The sequence below is a fragment of the Lepidochelys olivacea genome (genome assembly GCF_965140295.1).
Source record: "Lepidochelys olivacea isolate rLepOli2 genome assembly, chromosome: 10".
Taxonomy (NCBI): Eukaryota; Metazoa; Chordata; order Testudines; family Cheloniidae; genus Lepidochelys; species Lepidochelys olivacea.
Window position 1 is genome coordinate 57920367 of NC_140420.1, and position 21156 is coordinate 57941522.

Below are 21156 nucleotides of genomic sequence, written 5' to 3' on the forward strand. Positions count from 1 at the left end.
AGCAGGCCAATGCTCAAAACACTGAGCTATCCCTCCCCCCCAAATTCAGTTGTATACTTGTGAAAGAACAGCTATACCGTTTTTGTTCAGACTTACGAACATTTCAGAGTTATGAACACCCTCCATTCCCAAGGTATTCGTAACTCTGGGCTTCTACTGTAGAAGTTTTAAAGAGAAATGAAGGCTTGCAGCTACTGTTAATAATAAACTGGCAAAGATTATATACACAGGCACAGTGGGCTGATAGTAAAGTTTACTGTAGCTGCAGTGAGTTTCCCTCCATTAGGATACAGCTACCAGTGAACATAAGTAAGGCTTGGGGAAATGGTTAAATATAAGCATAAATCAAAGTGAAGAAGCAGTCTAATATCTATGGCTTTAAATTTGCAGTTACAGCTATAAGTCCATATGTAAGTCAACAGGAAATGAAAGTACCTGTTTCAAAATACCATGCAATTATATGAGACAGTTGTGAGAAGACAATTATGCTACACTGTCCACAATGGAAAAATTACACAAGAATAAGGATTATTTTTAAAATATAGTCAATTCAGTCAGGTAATTAAATTTCTGCCTGTAGGATTTTTTGTAATAAATATATGTACAAAATAGTATTAGTTTTCAGTAAAAGTGGTGTAAAAGTTAATGTACCAGGATTATAAAAACAACATGAATTAAGCATGACATTCAGAAGTAATGCAGACATCACATTAAACTTCCAGTTATATGAATTAGTGGTACATATTGTTATCATAAACAGTGCAAGTATTTACCCGTACTATCAAGTATATCAACATTTTTCAAAAGTGGCCTCTAATTTTGGGTGCCCAGATACCTAGGTACTGATTTTCAGGAGTTGCTAGCACCCTCCTTGCCTATTGAGTGTTGTTGGTTTTGAGAGAGCTCAGCATCTCTGTAAATAACCATTTTCCATGCCCAGCATGGGACAACGAAGTAGAGGTATCAAAAATTATGCCCAACATTTCAAAATCAGACTTAAAATAACTTTCGTTTGCATCACTGAATAGAGAAAAAAAGCTATATATTAGTATGTTAGATATAATTGTCATACCTCATTGTATACATCAGTACACCCTCTTCCAAAAGTACAGATTTTAAGGCATGCATTTAAACATGTTAGTCACTAGTAGTCTGGACATGAATGAACAAATTGTCCACTTTTTGAGTTGCCATTTCACTGCTAGTCATGCATGAGAGAAAATGTAATGAGGATCAGGGACTGGAAAAGACACTCAAGAAAAAACTAATTTGCAGCAAAAGATATATTAAGCAAAATCAATGTTGTGAAAACACCTGTTCAGGTCACATGATGCTCCATCTTGTGAATGGAACATTTCAAGGATTTTTGTTTTAGGCTGATGTGTGGACAAGTGCAGTACTAATTACACTGCTTAAATTAGAAACAGCCACCTAATCCTGATAGCAATTACGCTAGGTATGGAGAACTCTTTAGCAGAATTCATCCTCAGTTTCCTCACTCATTTAACACTGAATGCAAATGCACTCAAGCATGCTGTAAGCAGGGCAGCAATGTGGGCCCTAGAGAGATGCACTCAAGTGGTTGACAGTAAAGCCTTGTCACTATGTGCTGCTATAACAATATTGTGATTCAACAACACCTGTGACAATGACATTAATCATCTAGATGATTATCAAGTAGACAGGAGGGCAATGTAACTGCAACTGACATACTGGATGCAACTACTGTATACAAAACTAATGAAACAAACAATGCAGCTTCTGAAAGGGAGAAGGGAAATCTGGTTGTTACACACAGCAGGGGTGTGTTTAATCAGAAAACATATGGTGAAGACAGGAAACAAAATCACTAGAAGCCATCAGAAAAACAAAAGGGTCATATCATCTCCATGGACAAAGAATGATAGAAAAACCTCTTATCTAGCACATAAGAACCAGGAAAATAGATGTACAAAGCAGATATATTGTCTTTCCCTGAGCTGGGGAATTATACACTGCAGAAAAAGACAGGAAGTTCGTGATTAAAGAGCAGCCATCTGTCAAAGCTTTAACATGGCTGCTTTGGTAGAAAGGGTGGCTAGCTAGTGGTGCCAAATGGCATTGCATATCCTAGAGGGCGTATACCTGGGGACTAGGAACGGAATTGGCTATGGCCTTCCCAACCTGTGTATCACTTATGCCCAGCCCAAAAGCCCACTGAAGGCAAAGCCAGCCAGTGCCAGAGGAAGCCATACGTTGCTGAACTGCTGCTCTACTGAGCATCCAGCAGACACTGTCCCCCCATATCACCTGTTGTACACCCCCTTGGCCCTCCAGAGCCATAATTTGGCCCTACAGGCAATTTAGCAATAATCTCAGGTGTGACTGCATTAACCATAATTTTAAAAGATATGACAGGCTAAATTCTGCTCTTTGTTACACCTCCTATGATCTACTGATTTCAGTGGGACTGCAGGAACACTACTAAGGCTAGACTTTGGCCCAGGATAGCCACACTACAATTGATCTGATTGGGCATCTCCTCTGTTTAAAAAAAAAAGTATGTAGTCAATGGGGCAGGTTTTGGTATTTACATTGGTATAACTAAGCAATGCCATTGACTTCCTCAAGGTTCCTCCATAGTTACAATGGTGTATCCAAGATCAACATCTAGTCTTATGGCCTAGCCCATGCTGCCAATTTGCTCCAGCAATTTTTGATGTATCTGTGGGATGGGAAGAGGGCTAAAGAGGCCAGAAGATGCCTTTAAACTAAAGTGAGATTCTGCTATTCATTAAAACACTTTTAATAAAAATATTCAGGAACATAGGAATTGCCAGCCCAGATCAGCCCCCAGGTCCAGCTAGTCCAGAATCCTGTCTCTGATTGTGGCCAACACCAGATGTATTGGTGTAAAATACACTCCCTCCTGCCCCCCTGGCCCGCACCCCACCCCCGATGGCAGATATGGGATAATCTGCCTCCTCACATAGTTCCCATCCTGATCCCTAATACTGAGATACTGGCTTAAACCCTGAAGCAGGAGTCTTAACATCCTTCCAAAAATGTTATTTATCTTAATAATGCTGGATATTCTTGTTATCCATATAATGTCTAATCCCTTTCTAAATCACACTACATTCTTGGTCTTAATTTCCTGTGGCCGAGAATCCTAATTATGTGTTATAAGAAAAAGTATTTCCTTCTTAATCAGTTCTGAAATTGCTTCTTTTTAATTTAGTGGAACATGTTCTTGTGTTATGAGACAGAGTGTTTGCTGAATCTTCTGTAACTAACAGTTCAAGTCACTATATGAACTATTTGCAGTAGCTGAGTATTTATCTGCCTTCCTATAACTGTTATTTCTATTGTGGTTTGGTTTTTTTTAATATGAAATGTTCCTTGGACTGTGAGTCACACAAGATATATAGGTTTCCGTCTGTTAAGTAAGAAGAGAGATCAGCATAAAACTTCATTGAAAGAAATAGAAATATGGACCTAATTTTTAGAACAGCCTCATCCCCAGCTTCCACTGGTGCATCCAAACTCTCACCTTGGAGCACTAAATAGATTGTAAAAGAGGGTGAAGAGCTTGTTCATTTCAGCAACTGAACTCCTTGGGCAACCCTTAACTGTGCATTTCCTGGTTTTTCGGAAGTTTGAGTTTTGCTCAACTCAAAGTTCTGCATGGGGATGACAGGCCACCAAGCAACCTCAACTCTGTGTCACTGTATTTTTTTGCCATTGAATTTCCTAGTTTTTTTTTTTAACAGGAAAAGCTCTATTGTTGCTAGGAGTTAGTAGTAATTTAGGCAGCTGTACATATCATGTCTCTCAATTTGCATACCGAGACAACCAGACCTTCCCACCCACACACGTCAGCTGGACCCCATCAGCCCTGCTTTGGCACACTTTCCTAGCCGCACCTCTGATCCATTCAATGTGTTCACCCATTCAACCTGGCCCCCTCCCCAATACTTTACCCAGCACCCCCCACTGTTAGCAGGGATCACATCTCCCTGAAGTCCTCCCTCCCTGGTATAGAAACGGCAATATCCACCCCAACCCCCACCCCGCTCCCTGATAGGTACCCCAGGACTCCCATGCCTATCCAACCCCCTTGTTCTCCGTCCCCTGTTATTTGCTGTTATTTCCCCCACCATATAACCTAACTGACAGGCAGAGCCTGGAGCAAAGGACAATCACGTTACAATAGATGGGTGCTCCTGGTCATGTTTCACAACGGTTGGAGGGTGTAGTTCGTGGCACAGCCAGTGAGAGAAATCACAGACAGTGTTTCTGTTCCAAAATCCTAACAGTCTTATATTTGAAAGAAAGATCTCTGGCCTCTGTCCAACAGACATTCCCCATCTCTGAAAACCAGTGTGGTGTCAGAGCTTGTAATGTTTCTATGGCATACAATACACATTTTTGGTCAGCCATTAACCTTCCATTTTCCCAATTAATGTTTTTCTAACAGTAATTAATAGTATTCATGTGGTCACTGTAGCAATTATTCAGCCAAATCAGCAAAAACTCTCACAGCACCTGGACACAGTCCTGATGTAGTCCAAATCTGCTCTCATATATTGTATAAGGAGCACATCAGGAATAAGGCCCAGATCATTTCCTCCCAAGTGAATCACCACAATGTCCAGTATACCACAACCTCTTAAGGCACAAGTTAGATGCTACCAACTAGGCAAAACAACTATGGCCAATGCAGCCCACTTCTTTTCAACCAGTCAGCCTGTAGTCAACAATCCCCATGTCATGGTGTACTCCTTGCTTGCTTCTACAACCTTGTGGTCCCGGAGTTGTCCAGAATCCACACACTGGCAACCCTGAGAGTACCCATATTTCTTTTCCCTCCGGGTCAAGGACCTGTGCTGTCAGTTCCAAATCTCCATGCTGTCTCTCTTTGGAAAAACCACGTTAATCTGCTCCCAGATTAAGTAGTAGCCAAAATACAGATTTTCTCAAACAACCAATCAAAGGCCTGCTTACCACCTGTTCTCATTTCCCACTACCTCCATCACCGCAACACTATCCCTGTTTCCCCATTCCCACCCTCCAACACACACAGATCGCTGTCTCCAACTCCTCTGCCCCCAATAGAACAAAAATGTTGGTTAGAGCGGTTGGTGACTATTCTGCTGTGTTCACTGTAAACCTCCTTGTAAATTAAACACACATTATAACGAGACAACCTGCAGAAAGAAACATGAGTTATTAAATTGTTATTGCACAGGAGCACACAGGTTTGAACTACAAATATCAGGGTTTGTGTGTTCACTGGGACAATGGTGTCAGTATATTTCCTCTAACTGCCCAGCTAAGCAAAAAGTGACTGCATAGAAACCCTCTCACGTTTTTTCTTTGTTGGTGCATATGGAATGTAATAATTCCACACTACATATCTATGCAAACAAAGAACATGTTCTTAAATACTGTTCTCAGGTTGGCTCCATCAAAGATTTAGTACAGAGGTGGGCAAACTACGGCCCGCGGGCCACATCTGGCCTACGGGACCATCCTGCCCAGCCCTTGAGCTCCTGGCTGGGGAGGCAAGCCCCCCGCCCCCTGCCCCACAGCTGCAGCTCGCCATGCCGCCAGCGCTCTGAGCGGTGGGTCTGCGAGCTCCTGCCGGGCAGCGCAGCAGCATGGCTGCCTCCAGCCGGGCGGTGTAGCCGCCCGTCCTGCTGCTCTGAGCAGCATGGTAAGGGGGTGGGGAGCGGGGGGGGGTTGGATAAGGAGCAGGGGTTTCCAGGGGGGCAGTCAGGGGACAGGAAGCAGGGGGCGGTTGGATGGGGCGGAGGATCTGGGGGCGGAGGTGGTCAGGGGACAGAAAACGGGGGGTTGGACAGGCATGGGAGTCCCGGGGTACCTATCAAGTAGCAGGGTGGGGGGTGGATAGGGGTTGGGGCAATCAGGGACCGGGGGGGGAGGTTAAGGGGGGTCCTGGGGGGACAGTTAGGGGCAAGGGTTCCTGGGAGGGAGCAGTCAGGGGACAAGGAGCAGGGGGGTTGGATGGGTGGGGGTTCTGAGGGGGGCATGCGGGGCAGGAAGTGGCAGTGTGAGGGGGCAGATAAGGGGTGGGGGCCAGGCTGTTTGGGGAGACATAGCCTTCCCTACCTGGCCCTTCATACAGTTTTGGAACCCCAATATGGCCCTCAGGCCAAAAAGTTTGGCCACCCTGATTTAGTGGGTGCCATGCACTCCCTTGGGTAAAAGTCAACAGATTAAGACCATTTTGACCACATTGATTCAATGGTGATCGCTAGGACTTCGCAAAAAAAACAACAGCAACAAAAAAAACACCTAAAAACTTTTTGGAAAATGACGGTTTTGGAGAAAATGGTGGGGGGGTCTTGGATCTCTGTAACACCTAGCTCAAATGACCCCAAATTTGGATCACCAATCCTATCCTGCACCCCACTGAGACAAACCATATTTTAAAGGAATATGACTAATCATGTCAATGTTAGAGGATTTTAAAAGGTCAACCTTTAAACAGATGTTATGACACAACTCAACTATAATACACACACCCAGGGTTCCTTAAAGTCAATGATTTTTTTTATTTAATTCGGATTTTTTTGATAAAATGTTTTTTGAAGAAAAAAAACCATCTAAAGATAGCTTTAATTAAGATACATTATAGCTCAAAGATATCTCATCATGGAACAGGGGTTATAATTCTAATTCTATTGTATGAGACAACATATTCATATAATGTTTAAGAGAAGTTTTGTAAATGAGTTCCAATAGTTCATGGATTAGGGACCCAATCTTATGCGGTTCCAGGGGCTTCTGTATAGATTATTTAGATTAATCTTTCTATCTACCCAATGGGACTCAGTGCTCAGTCTAGATGATATCATCCTGTGGATTTGTGTCTCCAGAGATAACATGCTTGTTAACAGCAAAAATGTTTTTAAATAAAATAAATAAATAAATAACAGAAGTGAGAAATAACAGACCTCAACCCTATTGTTCCTCTGCAAATTTGTGTACACAGAGTCAATTCCTTACCTCTCTCTAAAAGTGCAAAGTTTCAAAAAATTCAATGAATAGAAGATTTTTGGGGGTGGAATAGATCTGCACAAGGAGAAGAAGTCTGGAAATAAATGTGAGAAGGGAGGGACAGGTAGTGGAAACAAAAGTGAAACTGAGCAGCATATTCCGGAAGTCTTGAGGTCTTTCTGCGTGTAGCCTTCATTGATTTGAGATCTACCATACCATTCTCTCACTAGAAGGGAAAACCTATAATGGCAGCAGGCTGTAAAAAAAGACCCAGTTTGGGAATATTTTAATGACATTCCTCTACCTGTGGGTAAGACAGGCATGCGTGCAAAATGCAAACAGTGCAACAAAGAAATGCAAGGCCTGGTTGCCCGAATGAAACAACATCATGAGAAGTGTCCCTTCTCAGGAGGAAGCTGCATTGAAGATGATGAAAGGAACACGTCTGAACATGCAGGATCTTCAGGTTGGTAAACTTTTTTATTTCATACTTCTCTCTTAAGGACTGCCTGTCTTCCTTCTGGACTATTCTTGAATTTTCATGTTTGAAAAAAATATAGTTGTTACTCTATGGTACTATCATTTTAGATGCAGTTGTGATAAAAAAAATAAAGAGCTGAAATAGGCAGATCTTCCTTTTACAATTTCATCTTTAAAGTAGTACTGAGTGTCAATGAATGCAATGAGTAATACTAAATGAGCAGTATGGTAATAATAATTAAATAACTGCATTGACTTATTTTGAGACTCCATCCTCAATATACAGGATTCTGAAGACTATCCACCTTGAAGATCACCGTCATTTTCTATAGTTTCAGAGTTATCTGCCAATGATAGCATTTCAGTCACATCATGTATGTCACATAGCCACAGTATATCACCTGTAGCAAAAAGAAAAAAAAAACTCCATCATCCAGAAACAACCACAGATAAATTTGTGATAAGAACCAGCAAATTAGAAAAAGAAGTAATTGATGAAAAAATTGCCCAGTTTGTTTATGCAACAAACTCTCCTTTCCGTATGATTGAGAACCCACACTTCATTAATGCTCTTCAGTCATTAAGACCAGGATACAGTCCACCCAACAGAGCAGATGTCGCAGGCAAATTGCCGGATAAAGTGTATGAAAGAGAAATTGAGCAGTGTGCAAAAGGTCTAGAGGGTAAAACTGTTAACCTGAGTCTTGATGGGTGGAGCAATGTCCACAACGATCCTGTTGTATGTGCTTGCGTGACAACAAAAGAAAGGAATGTCTTCCTTACAGAAACAATTGGTACATCAGGAAATACACACACAGCAGAATACTTACAAGAAGTAGCAGTAAAAGCTATAACAAACTGTGAAAAAAAATTCAAATGTCTAGCATGCAGCTTGGTCACAGACAATGCTGCAAATGTATCCAAGATGAGAAGAAATTTTTTAGAAGAGAGTCCCAAGCTAATAACATACAGTTGCAGTGCTCATTTGATGCGCCTCCTAGACTCCACAAAGACTTCAGTGTTCCAGAAATAAAGGTTAATGTTGAAATTGCAAAATATTTCCATAACAACCACTTTGCAGCAGCTGCTCTGAAAAAAGTGGGAGGAACTAAGCGAACTCTCCCACAAGACGTGTGATGGAACTCAGTAGTGGACTGTTTTGAGCACTGTATCAAGAACTGGCCTAATCTGATGACAGTTTGTGAACCAAATCATGAAAAAATAGATGGCATTGTCACAGCCAAAGTTCTCAACACTGGGCTTAAGAGAAAGGTTGAACACATGCTGAGTACCCTGACACCTATTTCTGTAGCCTTGAACAAAATGCAGGGAAATAGCTGTTTTATTGCTGATGCTGTTGAAATTTGGAAGGAACTGAGTGAGAAATATGCAATGACAGAGTTCAGTTACAAGCATTAAAAAAACAAATGGGGCAAGCACTATCTCCAGCTCATTTTCTTGCAAATATTCTCAGTACCAGGGTCAAACCTTAATGGCTGAAGAAGAGGAGTTGGCTATGACATGGACATCCAGCAATCTTCCCTCCATAATGCCAACTATAATAAACTTCAGAGCTAATGGTGAACCATTCAAGAAATATATGTTTGCTGATGATGTTTTAAAGAAAGTCACACCAGTGAACTGGTGGAAGTCACTTAAGCACTTGGATTCAGAGACTGTTGAAGTGATAATCTCACTTTTAACAGCAGTAGCTTCTTCTGCTGGTGTAGAAAGAATATTTTCTTCCTTTGGACTAATTCATTCCAAATTGAGAAATCGTTTGGGACCTGAAAAAGCAGGAAAGCTGGTTTTTATTTTCCAGATTATGAACAAACAGGAAAATGAAGGTGAAGATGACTGAGTTAGCTCCAGAAGCCAGTATTATAATTTTCTCACATTGACCTGGCTGACATAGTCGGTTTAAATTTTGGGGTTTATATATTTATAATATATTTATAGTTAAAAACAATTTTATATAACTATTTTAGTTAAAAACAATTTTAACAAAAACAAACCTGATTTTAAAAAACTTGAGTATTTAACTAAATTCAAAAATTCATATGCTTATTTTGTTAAAATATTCTAGGTTTGCTGTTGAAGAAAAAAATCCAGAATCCATAACATTGTTGTTTTAGTTAAATAAAACAATTTAAATGTCTGTCTGGTGATGTTCTCCTCCTAATACAGCATGGCAAGAAAATCCTCCAAATATTAATGATTAACCTGTTGAATTGGAGATAGTTCACCTCCCAATGACTTCATAAATATCTGCTTCAATTACCTCTGGTAAATGAAATAACTAAACAATCATTCATTTTCTGATACAGCTGTAAAACTGATCTGAAACTTTTTCAAAATAAATCGCTTTAAAAATGTATAGTGTGTACCTTCTAAAAATGAAACCTACATCTATCTCTGAGTTGTGAAGAATATGTATTAAGGTTATAACAACCAACAAGAATGCACTTTTATGTAGAAATCCATGATTAAATCGAGTCTTCCTGACTAGTGATTTAAATCAAATCTACCCTGCACATACCATTCCTGTTCAACTTGGGGCTGTCAGAAATGTGCTCTCTCAAATACAGACACAGAGCAAGGATATGGGAAAAACAGCTGTAATAAACTATCACCTCCCATTCAGTCATTGCCACTGCTAGCAGAGGAAAAAACCTGACAATACAACTACTGCTGCTGGTAACAGTACACACTCTGGAGTTGCTACTAAACATTGGTTTGCAATAGGTGTTCGTAACATTGTCCATTGTTGGGCCTCAGTTAATGAGAAGTTCTGCTTGTTTCACTTGTAAGGAGACTGTGACAACCCCAGAAGAATTTTGTGCTATCTGCCATCTTCGATCAAAGTACTGCCAAGCTGCATTTCAAAACAAAGTGGAGACATTTCTCAACCTTATGGCACAATGTACACATGGGTCCTGAACAGTCTCTAGACTGAAAAACAAAATCAATTGAAAGGGATAATTCTGTAGCCACTAAAAGATAAAAATTATAATCACCCAACACACAGAGATACTATATCATGTCAAATACAAATGTGCTAACCTATTGTAGAGACCAGTGGTGTCCCTTGTTGTGACAGATGGACACTCTGTAGCCAAAATCCCCAGGCTGTATCCTTTGTGTGGTCTCCCAGGCAGTTCACAAAAGTGCAGGAACTATACTATCCTTGGAGAGGTGCAGCATGCTATCTACTCTGCTCTGCTAGCCGCTGAAGAGAAGGACTTGGCTATGACCTTGCTCTTATTCCACACTTTCAGCATCCAATACACATGGTTGCGGCTCTAATGACACAGAGCCCCCTGCCTCCCGCTTCCCAGTTGCTGATTCTTGTTGCAAAGCGGGGTGGAGGGAGGGGAGAATGCTTGTGCCTGCAATCGGTCCCACATTGTCAAGCATTTTTATGTTTCATTTGATTTCATTTCACTCTTTCAAACTCATCAGTTAGGCTCCAATTCAGGGAGGCAATCCTAGTCAGTTCAACACTTAAGCATAGGCTTACAGTGACGCAAGCTGTTCTGAACAGAGATGCACTTAAGTACATGCTTGAGTGCTTTCCTCATTCCATTTCTAGTTTTTGTGCTATTCAAGGCAAAAATTTTGAAACTCTTGCCGCATGTCCTTTGTTCTGAGGTACCATGCAGAAAAAAATATGAGTATACAGCATACATATTTAATCTGAATACTTGTTATTTTCCCATTATAAGTTGCAGAATGTATTTGCAAAGTGTGCAAAGACCACAGCTGAGAGTGAAATGAGAACAGTGTTACTTCAGATGAGCAACATTGGTAACCAGAGGAGTGAAAACAAATGTCAACAACCTGGCAATATTTAAGCAAGCCTTTGGCTTAATCCTGCTCTCAGATACTGTATGCTGGCAAACACTGCTGTACAATCAGTTACGGTCCTTGAATATGCAGGTGATGTATCTGATTCTACAAGACACATGGAGATGCACATGCACATATATGCAATTTCATCATCAGCACAAGTGAAATGAATATATAGACTGAAAATGCTATAGTTATTCATCACCAAAACAGGAGAAGAGAGGTTTTAAGGTAAGTTTTGTTTGATAGGTTCTTTAATTATTTTGCCCTGCAGAAAACAATATTGACAATGCATTGGTCATTTTTGTTAGCATTCAGCAGATTTTGACACAAAGAGGAATGCTCTGGTCAGAGGCACTAAATTAAAGATGTTCAGTGTCTACAGATGGAGGTTTTTAAATAATTGAAGCTGTTTTTCCTCATGCTCTCACCCATCCTTTATGGCAAATATCAGTCCTGCAACTTCCATGAAAACTTTTTATCCTATTCATTTCAACAGGGAGGCAAACTGATCCAGCAAAGAAATGTTTAACACAGAAATCAGTATGGATGGGTGCTTTGTAACATGGCACATCTGAAGAAGTGCCATGAAGTTGCATTTGAAGAAGTGGGTTTTTTACTCACAAAAGCTTAAGCCCAAATAAATCTGTTAGTCTTTAAGGTCCCATCGGACTCCTCGTTTTTATTTAAAAAACTGTGTATTATACCTATTTATGATTTTATGGTCATGTGACATTTATGTCTGTATTGGTATAAGAGAACTAGCTGATAACATATGGTACTGATTATATTACACAGACACACACAGACACAAACAAACACACCATTATTGGAAATTGTAATTCTGCTATAGAATAGTTACTCTGAGTATCAAATTAAATTTTTGGAGATAAATTTTCAAATATGGCCATCTGAGTTGCGCACACAAAATCTGCACATACAAAATAAGTGTCCGTATACAAACAGGTATTTGTGATGATTGTAGTTGGGGTGCACATATGAATGTATTACAGACTCAATTTGGTGCCAAAGTCTGCTCCCAGCTTGTTTATGGATTTTTTTCTTAAAAAGGAGTGAGATAAAAGCTGTACAAAGAAGCTGCTGTATGAGTATAAGTAAGGGCAGAATCTGACTTGTTGGATTTAGACAAAAGGATGGAGAGCACACTTATCTCACAAAGGAACTACAATAAAGCTCCTTTTGTTTCATAACAGAAACCTACAATATATCATATATGATGTCAATCCAACATTACATGAAAGGTGCTCAAATAGCAAATTCTACTAAATCCAAAAGCCATCAAGATCCGTGACAATACAAATACACAACAAAGTAGATTTTGCTAGCTGAAGGCTCTCTTTTCCACTTTATACATTTTGAGTAGAAGCTTTAAAAAAATCTGTTTAAAACTCAGTCAACTTTGCTGTAAAAGTAACATATCTGAGCTCCTGATGGAACTTTGGTGACAGTAGCACTGAAATTACTGTTGGAATCTGCTCTCACTTCTCCTGATATGGTTCATATCCCCATTCATCTATCTCCTCACACACATATCCTCTCCTGTCTCCAGCTCTGGCGTGAGACCCATTCCCCCACACCTGGCTTTTCTTAAGAATAAATTAGCTAAATACATATTTTTTAAAATGCTATGTAAAACTGGAACTAGAAGCACAATGAATCAGTTCACATACATCTGTTCAGTACCATTGTGACCCTCAGCCACAGGGCTTATTGGTAATCAATCCTGCTCCTCCAGGAAGACTGCACACTATGTTGTCTGAAGACAACAGAAGAAAAGCTATTGGGCAACTGCAATGTAAAGACAGATGGTCTCATTTTTACAGTATTGTAGAACCTTGGACTGTATGAGGCAATTAGTGTAATCAAGGTAATTCTGAAAGGTGTTAATATTAGTGAAGTGAAATAATTTATTTTCATAACACTGAAGAGAAATTTGAATTCGAAAGAGTAGCATTGGGCCCCACAGGGCTAAATTCTGCCCTGTGAGTAACCCATGCAATCCTGTGGATTACATTGAGGTTGCAGAGGGTATAATCAGGACAGAATATATCCAAATAGATTTACTTCTGCAATACCAAATAGTCTTTATATTTCTCAAAGCTTCTCTTAGATGTACATCATGAATCCATGCATAATATATACATTACTGAAAGAGTATCTCAGACTAATGTCTTATGGTGAAGAAAAGTCTTGCCATTCAAATAAATGACATGCTTTAACAGGCAGTTCTCACTGATTCTGAAACCTGCAGAAAAACTGACTACATGCTGCCAAAGGCAAGATACACTCAGCACTGTCAGAACAAATGCTAATAGAATACTTTGGGGTTTGTTACACTGTGGTGATGCCTACTCACCAAATTATATTTCATGCGCAAAACAAACCCACATTTCATCTCCTACTCCATCAAGTATTTTTAGTAATCAAAGTGGCAGCACCAAGTATTTATCAATGGACTATGAATCTTGTCTTAACAAAATATTGAAGATTAAAGACGTTATTCTACACCCAATTTTCACACAAAACTCCTATTAAAGTTAATGAGACTTCTACTTGATGGATGAATGAGAATAGGATATGGCATCTTTATTATTAAAGAAGTTTAGATGGCTTTTGGTTTTGCAGTGTATTTATCAATAGGTGACACTCCTGGTATGAAGTCCTGAATGTACTAGCACGTGTACTCAACTCAGACTTACTCCCGGAACACCATAAAATAAAGGGATTCCATAGTTAAGGCTGCTTTGAAAGTTTCATTATGGCCTTAGGGTGAACCCATCTAAAAATTAACTGAGTAAGTGATTCGCTGGAAATATTTGATGTAATTTTTTTTATGTTTCATAGTTTTCACAAGAGTTCATACAAAATTACCCTTGTACTAATTTTGCTGCTGCATCATTTTTCAGCCCATTTCTTCAGCACAGAATATACTTTAAAACACACAAACTGAGTAGTAATGTACCATCTTTGCTATTAACCAAATTCCACAAATGAAGCTGGCAGATAAAGATGCAAGACGAGGATTTATCAGTGCCGCCCAGACTCCCTTCATTGAGCAATTGGAATTTCTGCTGCTATCTACCTGCCTGCCCTGAAAGAATTAGAGTCAATTGTTTAGAGAAGACAGCAGCAGTTCCTTAAATGGTATGCTAACATTTCCTATAGCTTGGGGGAGCACAGACAGCAGCATTGGACAGGAGAATAAGGAAAAGGTGTGTGGCCTCTTTGAGGGCTAGAAAGCCAGTGATTTGCTGTGGCAACTTCAGCCCAGGTCAGAGTGGGGACACTGAGATCTCTCCCCACCAGATGACCAGAAGAGGGGGGTCTATTTAGGTCCACACTGGGGCAGGAAAAGCCCTCTTTTACCAGGATCAAGTGGAACAGCACTCACCTTCCCACCCCTGGGACTAGTTAAATACCGGGGTCTGCCATGATTTGCTGTGTGAATTATGCTAGTTGGTCCTCTCTCAGTGGCTGGGAAGGACTTTTTTCCTCAATGCCAGATTGGCCAAAGTGACGTGGGGGCTTTTTTTCTTCCCACAGCAGGTTGGAAGCTCAGTTTGGGTGAACATGAAATGGGGCGGGGGTAGGCTGTGATGTTGCAACTCATTATGTAGGCATGGAGAGGATGTCAAGTGCAGGTACTCCGTAGCGAAGGAACACAACAATCAGGTGAAATGGACTGGTAAGGGATTTAGAAGAAGTATTCTTTAAAGGAGTGGAAACAGGAGGAGATTGGGGCTCCTATGAGTGGTACGGGAGGGAGCCAAACCCCTCCCACCCTCCATAGCCCCCCCTTAGACCTCATTTAGGGGGGCCTGGCGGGGTCCCAGTAGCAGGTTGGCTGGGGACCAGGATGGGTAAAGGGGCAGGTATATGTAAATGACTGTGGCATACCTGCATTGCACACTTTTATCTGCCAGGTAGTCCCAGACATTTAGGAATAAAGCTGCAGACTCATTAAAGCACATCCAGTGTCTCCTGGCCTTCTTCCTGCATAGCCGGACAAAGAGTAAGAGCTGGCCTATAGGCAATCAAGCTCTTCTACCTCAAAAAGAGTGACATTTCAGCCAGGAGCAGGGGGAAATTGTCCTTACATCATCAACAGTGCAAGTAAAGTTTAGTTTTCTAATAATCACACTTTATCTGAAACTTAAACTATGTTTTTTGGTAAGCACTTGCATCATCATCTTTCTTGTTGTAAATACCATAATGGTTGCTTTCCATACACTGAATGTTAGTACCCAACACCTAGACATTCTAAAGGAATAATTATGCTTTCTTTTCATGAAGATGTGCCTACCTGTTGTACAGAAGAATATCTGGCTTCCAAATCTGACCATCAGGAAAACGAACATTCTTCACTCCGGGGTAGTCCGACATGTTCCATTGTAAATAGTAATCTGTCCAATACTGACACAAAGAAATGTGTTAGTGTCACTTTTTTCCACTCGCTGCCTTTCTCTCGGGATTATCTAGCTCCAACCAATCAAAGTTTATTTTTATTTTAAAAGTATTATTTAGCTTCAGACAATGTTGTTTAGAAACAATGATTTTAGCCACCTTGAAAATAACATGCAAAGAACAAAAATCCCATTTTTAGTTTAGCTATTGCGATCGCATGCAACAGCCTACAAAAGCAGGTTCAATATGCTTGTATTCTATTGTTCGTGCTGTCTTGAGCACAAAATTAGAATAGAACAGATTTTTTTTAATACTAATACTAATTCCAATCACATTTCTCTTCTGAGACATAACTTGGATAGTTCCTTTTGTTAAAAATGACTGGATTATGTAACCATTTAGAGGCACTTTGGGTATAGCAGCCAAGAGTCTCTTCTGATAAGGGTTACACTACTGAATTTCCAGCCTCTAAATGAAACAATGCAAATCTACTACAGAAAAGAATGTCTGCTATGAAAGAGTTTCAGTCCATGTTTTCCACATTCAAAAAAGAATGTTAATTGCTGTGGTTTTGCAAACTATGGGCCCTATCCTGAGACATGCTGAACACAACTCCCATAGATAGCTGCTCAGCCCAGTGCAAGCAACAATGGTCAAGACGAGGCTTTTAGTTCAGGGTTAGTTAATCCTGTGTTGTTAGAAGGTCTGGATCTGTCACTCTTTAAGCAATGAATGTAAAATGCATTAATGTCAGGGATCTCATCTCCCATCATCAACTGTATCACACTTTGACTGCAATAATTTTAGTGACCATTTTTTAGGAAATGAGTCAAAACTGGATAAAATAACTGGCCAGAAACATCACACAAATCTTTCCAGAGGTTTGCAAAAGTTCAATTCACTTGGTTTTTAAAAACTGTGCATGCACGGCTGCTGTCCTGGTTTTGTGCCACGAGCAAGGTTGTTCTCACTATATTTGGCCCAGACACATCACATGGAAACATCCAGACGAAAATTCAGAAAAATTCCAATAAATAGGTCAGGGTTTCAAGACCCGCTACTGCTCTCCATAAACAAGACAATCCCTTTGACCACCAAGCTGCAAGCAGCTCGCTCACAATTTGTGGTAATCAGCAGACAGGACATTTGGGGGGGGAGGGGAGTAAACAGCTTAAAATCAGATTTAAACTGTGCTTTTCCATAAACGTGCGTCTTAATATTGAAACCGCGCTCCGTTACGTCCTGCGCAGCATGAATAAGTGTGGCAGACTCAAACCCACGATGTGTTTGGCTCATGTTTGACTATTATTCTAAGAATAGCTGCACACCAACTGGTCAACAACTTTGAGAGGGAAAAGACCACCTCAGTCTTGAACTGCGTGGCAATAACAGCTCTTGGGAATACTACAATTTATATTTTTTACATACATCAAATTTTGAGACTACATCTGTGATACCAACATGCTTATCCAACAAAAGGATGGGCCACGTTATCGCCTGCACTGTAGCCACGTTGCACCACACTGCCAGCACAAAGAAGCCCTAAAGCTGGCCTAGCCAGCCACCAGCGGATCACCCCAATGTAGGGGAATCTTCCAGTGGCACAACTGGCACAGCAGTTCCTAATAGCTCCTTCTAGACAGCACAGAAAACGAGGGACATGACCAGCGGCTTTCCTGTTATCTAGCATTTCTTAGTTGCTATAACAGTCCCTTTGGAAAAATCCTCTTTGCAGCCATTGTAATTTAGAGAGGTCCTTGGGCTCCTCTAATTTACAATGGGAGACTAGTCTGGCACACTGACAACCTAAATTTGGGGGGAGCAGAAAGGTGGCTTCAAGTTGGGCTGTATGCTTCTTAGCTGTAGACAAGAATCTAGAATGCGGATCTGGCTCTTTCCTTGGTTTTTAAATGAGTATGTTCACTATCAAGCCTTTCTAGCATTTCCTGTGTAATGACCTCTCATACACTTAGCTCATCATGATAAACCCAAAAAGGTAATGACTTCTCTTCTGCCCACTCTTGTACAATTGTCTCCTTCAGCTTCTGCAAAGCTATATTTGAATGGGGTTCAGGCTTTAGCCTGTCATATGCTTTTGTGGCCAGAATTATGACGTGTGTCACAGTAACCTCAAAGTCTTCATCAATATTATTCAGTACAGAAGACCTTTTAGGCTTAGTAGGTCCTTGTAGCCCTAAGTCACCTAAGCACGTGCTTAGAGTTATTGCTGAATTGGTGCCTCAACAGAAGTTATTTTCCTGGTTACCATTTAACATCAAAGACTATCATTACAAGAAGGCAGCAATGGCTTAGGGGTGGCCTGTTCCCAATAGCGCTGCTGCCAAGCCACATGAAATTGCATACTCAGAGCTTTACAGGTTGATTAAATCAAAGTAAGGCATGCAAATAGCTTTTGAAGTGTTTTATTTTCTTGACACTGAGCTTGCACTTCACCCCATATCAACTGGCATTTTTGTCAGGAAGCAGAGGCAGTACACATGTACGCAGTGGGAAGGGGTGATTATAGTATGATACATGCGCATACTATGAATCTTTGAAGTGCATCTTTCCCTTGTGGCAGTTCTATCTCACAAAGAGCTTCCACATTTTTTTGGTAAGGTTTAACATTGTGTTCACTGAACATGTGGACAATTTCCTTTTTAGCTCATATTGGCAATTTGCTTTAACTTGATTTGATTTCTCTCATAGTTTCTGTGACATTTTACATACCTTTCATTATGCATCCCCCATTCCCCTGCATTAACTTCCACCCAAACTAGCCATCAGATATCTCCCATATAATACTTCAGTACTTGCAGGGCTGCTCCAAAGCCAAATGGCAGGCTTTTAAACATAGACTTTCTAAACAGGACATTAAATGCACACAATATGGAATTTTAATCATCCAATGGCACTTGCCAAAAACCTTTGACAGGCATTTAGAACAGAAAAATTTTTACCTCGGGCATTCTGGAAACATTATCTATCATTCTCATGGGATCACAACCAATTGCTGTGTTTAAATCTTTAGGGGATAGACAAATTCTACTTGGGTTTACCTCCCTCATCATTCTGCTGCCCCAATCAGACTCCTGTTACTCACATTCAAGTTTTATTTTATTTTTTTAAACATTTTGGCTTAACAAAATTGTGTTGTTAGAGTAGCACTGTTTCAAAGTGATTAGTTTTGCTGCATGCTGTACATGTGACACCATGTACTGGACACTTTTGACTTTTCTATAGTCATCGCTATAGAGTTTGCTGAAATATGTGCTTTTCACCCTTTGGCTAATTTGTTTACAACACTGTCAGCCTGACGAATGATCCAAGCAGTATGTTGTTTGCTCCTTTAGCTCTACAGATGTCAGTTGCTCGATGTAGACTTAAACCAGGATATCTAAGTACCTTTGGGGCCTCCCCTGCCCTGCTTATTCCACTAACAATTCTTTTTAATTAAACTGACTGAATTGCTCAAGTTCCACATTTTCTATAAGCTAAACAATTATTTCCTGTCTTCCAATTTCTGCTAAAGCACCTTACCTATGCCAGTTTTTATAATAACTGCATTATGCCTGAAACCTTTTTGTCATTTTTAACTTGTCAACTTCCGGATCCTTGTGAAAATAAATATGATTTTTTTTTTGGTCCCTCCCCTTCTTGCAGTGTGTAGCAATGTTGAGTCTATTCCTGCATCTGGATTTTTGATTGAGTCTACTAGCATGGACAAATATTTTACATGTGTAAGCAGAGTATGAATGAACTCTCCCCTGACATCTAGTGGTGAGCTGTCGAAAAGGACTTCAGGAGCTGATCGTATTTGTATGGACACACCCACCTTGCCTAGGTGCTCAGCATGATGGGATTTCTTGCCCAAAGGATCACTTGTGGCTGGTGCTGGATCCCCAGTCTCCTTGTCATTGGGACAGGCGTAATAAAGTGTTGTTATCCTTGTTGTGTGAACCGAGGGCAGCAGAACTGTACCTGGCATACGCCAATGGAGGGACTCATCATCAACTGAACGGCACTCACTAGGCAGGGGACATGGGTTCCAAAGCCCAATCAGTTGAGAAAAGGTGTGGCTAGGTATTTGTACCTGGTGGTGTGGGCCCTCTGTAAGGGACCTAGACACCACTTGACCCTTCCTCTCTCCAGGTATAATGAAAGAGCTAATTGAGAGTCTTATTACACCCTGCAGAGCTGAAATCACTGATATCTAAGTCTAAGCATTAGACCTACTTTGGGATAGTGTCTCTATTGCAAGACATTGCCCACTGTGCACCAGCAGTGAGGCTCCCCCACTAACAGCTGAAATCAGTGAGAGCTGTGTTAAGTGGTGGGCCCTGAAGACATCTTGATGAGTCAGCAGCTGGTGGAGAGGTGTGGGCAGCTGGTGGAGAGGCGTGGCAAGCAGCCAGCAGGGCTCAGACTCTGTGCTTGCGAGAGGGGAAGTAGTGCCTCTTAGAGGCACCCAGGGCATGGTGTATAATTGTCCCCGGTCACTGGGTGGGGGCTTGAGCCAGTTTTGTGTTGAATTGTTGAAAAGGAGCACCTAGCTACTGAACCCGGCCCTTGTGGCTGCCACATTCCTTTCACAATGTGTACTTGCTGGCTTCAGGGAATTAATTTTAAGCTGTTTTGATAGGAAGTACTATCCATTCTGTATTTCATTTTGATCAGAGGTTCCCAGACTATGGTACACAGAGCACTTGGTGGCTGTCCAGGCAACTGGCTGGTTACATGGTGCTGGCTCTCCTTCTCATTTCCAGCTACTAAATTGCATTAAACGATAGTTAGACATTAAATATTTTCCTATTACTACTTTCCAAGTAAGCAATTTCTGTAGTTGCCATATGGACATGATGTGATGGTGAATGGGCAGGAGATGGTCCATGAAAGAAAATCTATTCATTAAAATGTGGTCCACACTAGGAAGAGAGTTTGGAAACCTCTTACTTAGTCTAACTGGGTCAAATCTTCACACTAACATGTGCTCTTTTGTGAGCATTCGCCTTAGGCATGTGCACTATGGCATTTGCACACCCAAATTGTGCACACTTTTTAAAATTTGAGGCTAGATTCTCCAAGATATACTTGGTGCACCTGAGAATAGGGAGCAGCTCTGGGACCAGCTGAAGTCCCTCCTGGGTCCTGCTGTAACCTAGAGGATATTCAGGGTTACTCTTGACTATCTCCATGTAGGAAGCAGGAGCAAGAGTTTAATGTGCAAACATCAGGTTTATATTTTTTACCTCAAGAGATAAACACTTAGCATTTAGGCACTTGGATGATGGACAGATAAACATATATCAGATACTGCTGGTATCAGTAATTATAATCAGAAATATAAGCACCGTTTATTGTCGAATCACACAAATGCAGTGAAAGTCATTCTTCTTA

The 21156-nt window shown here is 40.7% G+C and overlaps 1 protein-coding gene across 4 annotated transcripts in view; it reads right to left on the bottom strand.

Annotated features, from left to right (window-relative positions):
- Window positions 1-21156, bottom strand: part of LOC311527952 (neuronal acetylcholine receptor subunit alpha-7) — a 98300-nt gene that overhangs the window by 20189 nt on the left and 56955 nt on the right. For all 4 annotated transcript variants that reach the window (XM_084642453.1, XM_084642452.1, XM_084642454.1 and 1 more), the window contains one exon: window positions 15659-15768. In XM_084642453.1, the coding sequence (XP_084498579.1) occupies window positions 15659-15768 (110 nt within the window). The remainder of the gene's footprint in view (window positions 1-15658; window positions 15769-21156) is intronic.